The sequence below is a fragment of the Myotis davidii genome, unplaced genomic scaffold, assembly GCF_000327345.1.
Source record: "Myotis davidii unplaced genomic scaffold, ASM32734v1 scaffold825, whole genome shotgun sequence".
Lineage (NCBI taxonomy): Eukaryota > Metazoa > Chordata > Mammalia > Chiroptera > Vespertilionidae > Myotis > Myotis davidii.
In genome coordinates this window covers 239,140-242,078 of record NW_006296541.1, presented here as the reverse complement: position 1 = coordinate 242,078, position 2,939 = coordinate 239,140, and the positions used below count along the sequence as shown (strand labels likewise).

At 49.3% G+C, this 2,939-nt stretch overlaps 1 protein-coding gene across 1 annotated transcript in view; it reads right to left on the bottom strand.

The window, feature by feature from the left end:
* The window catches only part of DLL3 (delta-like 3 (Drosophila)), an 8,621-nt gene that overhangs the window by 5,369 nt on the left and 313 nt on the right, over positions 1-2,939 (bottom strand). The window contains exons 3-4 of the mRNA XM_006771958.2: positions 2,734-2,919; positions 1,843-1,900 (exon numbers count right to left, since the gene is read on the bottom strand). Of these exons, the coding sequence (XP_006772021.1) occupies positions 1,843-1,900; positions 2,734-2,919 (244 nt within the window). The remainder of the gene's footprint in view (positions 1-1,842; positions 1,901-2,733; positions 2,920-2,939) is intronic.

The following is a 2,939-nucleotide window of genomic DNA, read 5'->3' as shown; positions in this document are numbered from 1 at the left end:
GAGCGACGCTGGATCGCCCGGCCAGATGGCGGCGCACTCAGTCTCGCGATAGAGCCGTAGCGCGCCTGCTCGCACTCTTCCGGCCCCTCAGCGAGGACCGAACACCCTATTCCAACCCTGAGAATGGCAGTTACCCCTTAGCAGCGCGGTGAGCCTCCTACTGCGCCCTGAGACCCCTGAAGTCACAGTCCCATCCAGTGTCCAGTGACCATCACTATGATCACAGCTCTTCCATAGAAGCCAAAATACCCCAATGTTTTGCACCATGATCTGTGTGTGTGTGTGTGTGTGTGTGTGTGTGTGTGTTTTGTTTGTGGTTAATCCTCACTATTTTTCCCATTGGGTTTGTTTGTTGTTGTTGTTTAGAGAGAGTGGAAGAGAGAGGGAAAGACAGAGAGAAACACTGATGTGAGAGAAACACATCGATTGGTAGCCTCCTGCATGCACCCTGACCAGGGCCAGGGCTGAGAAGGAGCCTGCTACCAAAGCTAGGCATGTGCCCTTGACCAGAATCGAACCCAGGACCCTTTGGTGCGCAAGTCAAGGTTCTGTCCACTGAGCCAAACCGGCTAGTGCTGCCCCACAATCTTTGTATTTTAGTGATGAGACCTCTAACACCCTGTGGCATTTATATCTCTATATGGCCAAGGGAAAATAACGGGTCTTTTGAAGTGAGGTCATAATATCCCCAAATTGTGCCTCTGGATCTTCCTATGTGAAAATGGTGACAGAGACCCCAATTACTAAATCATAAATTACCCTTATTGCTTGAGGCCTTGGAAATACTGGGAGAGTAGCAGTTTCTCCTCATCAAGGCTGTCACACTCCAATATTGTGCCACAGCTTTCTGTATCAAAATGATGACAACATCACCCTAGCTCAGTGATGGCGAACCTATGACACGCGTGTCAGAGGTGACATGCGAACTCATTTTTTTGGTTGATTTTTCTTTGTTAAATGACATTTAAATATATAAAATAAATATCAAAAATATGTCTTAGTTTTACTATGGTTGCAAATATCAAAAAACTTCTGTATGTGACACGGCACCAGAGTTAAGTTAGGGTTTTTCAAAATGCTGACACGCCGAGCTCAAAAGTTTCACCATCACTGCCCTAGCTGGTTTGGCTCAGCGGCTAGAGTGTCAGCCTGCAGACTGAAGGATCCCGGGTTCAATCCTGGTCAAGGGCACATGCCTGGGTTGTGGGCTCGATCCCCAGTAGAGGACATGCAGCTGATAAATGATTCTCTCTCATCATCATTGATGTTTCTATGTCTCCCTCTCCCTTCCCCTCTGAAATCAATAAAAATATATATATATTTTTTTAATTATGACAACACCCACATGGGCTTTACATGACACCAAAATCCCCTCGAATTAAGGATAAGATCACCTATATCCCTCCCTGAAACCTTTGCTCAATATTCTGATAAAACCGCAGCATCCCATGCTCCCTGGGACCTCTATATGGACACAGTGACAGAGCTTTGTGTACAAGAACCAAAAGTAATGTACCCTTGGTTCTCAAAATCAAATGGTGGCAGAGCAGTACTGTCACTGTGAGCTGCTCTATCCTGCTCTGGTGGCTTCAATTCCAAGATAGTAAGTGTTCCTATCTTTCACTATTGGGACCACAGACTCCTACTTCCAGTACCAGGACATTTCTGTATGGACATGGCAAGAGCCCTGGAGCTGTCAACACCCAGCACCACCCTCCAAGAGCTGTGATGACATCATGGGTCCAGCAATCTGTGAAAACCACCCTGCAGACAGCCATGTCACTCACGTTGGACCCCAATTCCCACATTCTACACAGTAGTCCCAAGACTGAAGACACTCACCTCCAACCTGCTCTCCTAACTCTTCTCTCCAGGTTTCAATGATGAGAGAGAAGGTGCCCTGGAAGGGTGAGAGGAAAGAATGAAAAACAGTGGGCAGAGCAAGTACTTGATGAAGGCCAGGGTTTAGGGGTAATGACCATTCCAGGCACCAGGCAGGCAACGGACAGCTTCCAGAGGGACTGGCTCAGGGAAGGAATGGCAGTTTTGGCTTCCTTTACTGAGCATTTAGTAAGTGGTGAGGACTATATTTAAGATAACCTTGTGAGGTACCATGATGTCCCCATTTTACAGATGAGGAAACTGAGGATAGAAAAGAAAAGGTCACTTGCCCAAAAGAACAAGGGTCTTAGACTTCAAATACAGGTTTGTTCACCTCTGTGCTTTTGGGGTTGTGGGATGGGAGAGAGGATTTTAGAGGTGAAAGAGTCATGAATACAGGCCCCAACTGGAATATCTGAGAAGGGATAAAGTGAGACGAGTTGGGGGGGTCCCCAAGACAGGGTGTGAGGGTCCCTAGGTGCAAGGAAACTGGAGATAAAGAATCCCAGCATTTAGAGATCCCCAGGGAACAGAGGCAAAGTTCTGTGCATTTATTCTCTCCAGAGGTTGAGTTGGGTTGGGGCATGAGGGCGGGAATTCGGGGTCCCAAGCATGCAGGGCTGGGATTATAACATTTTGTATACCTAGAGGGCAAATGAGAGTCAGAAAAGTTGGGATCGTCAGTAAGTCGGGTTTATGAGTCTGAGAAAGGGTTTTTCCAGATGGTAGACTTACTGGTCTGGGAATTTGGAATGAGGGGGAGGGTTGGGGCCTTGGAAGTTGGAGGACAGAAAGGGGTCAAGATTTGGGTAAGGACTCCAGCACGAGGGTGCCCCCGGGGCCGGTTCTCACCGGCCAGGCATCCCGGAAGGGCACGCGCATCAGGCTGTCGGGCAGCGGCAAGTCAGGAGCTGGAGCCCGGGGCAGTTTGGTGTAGACCGGTCCACGCGCACTCAGCGCCGCGCCCACAGCGCACGGAGACTCCGCCGCCTCCTCTGGGATCCCTGGCTTCAGGCAGACTCTGAAGAAGAGGCGGCAGGGGCACCCCCCCGCAGGGG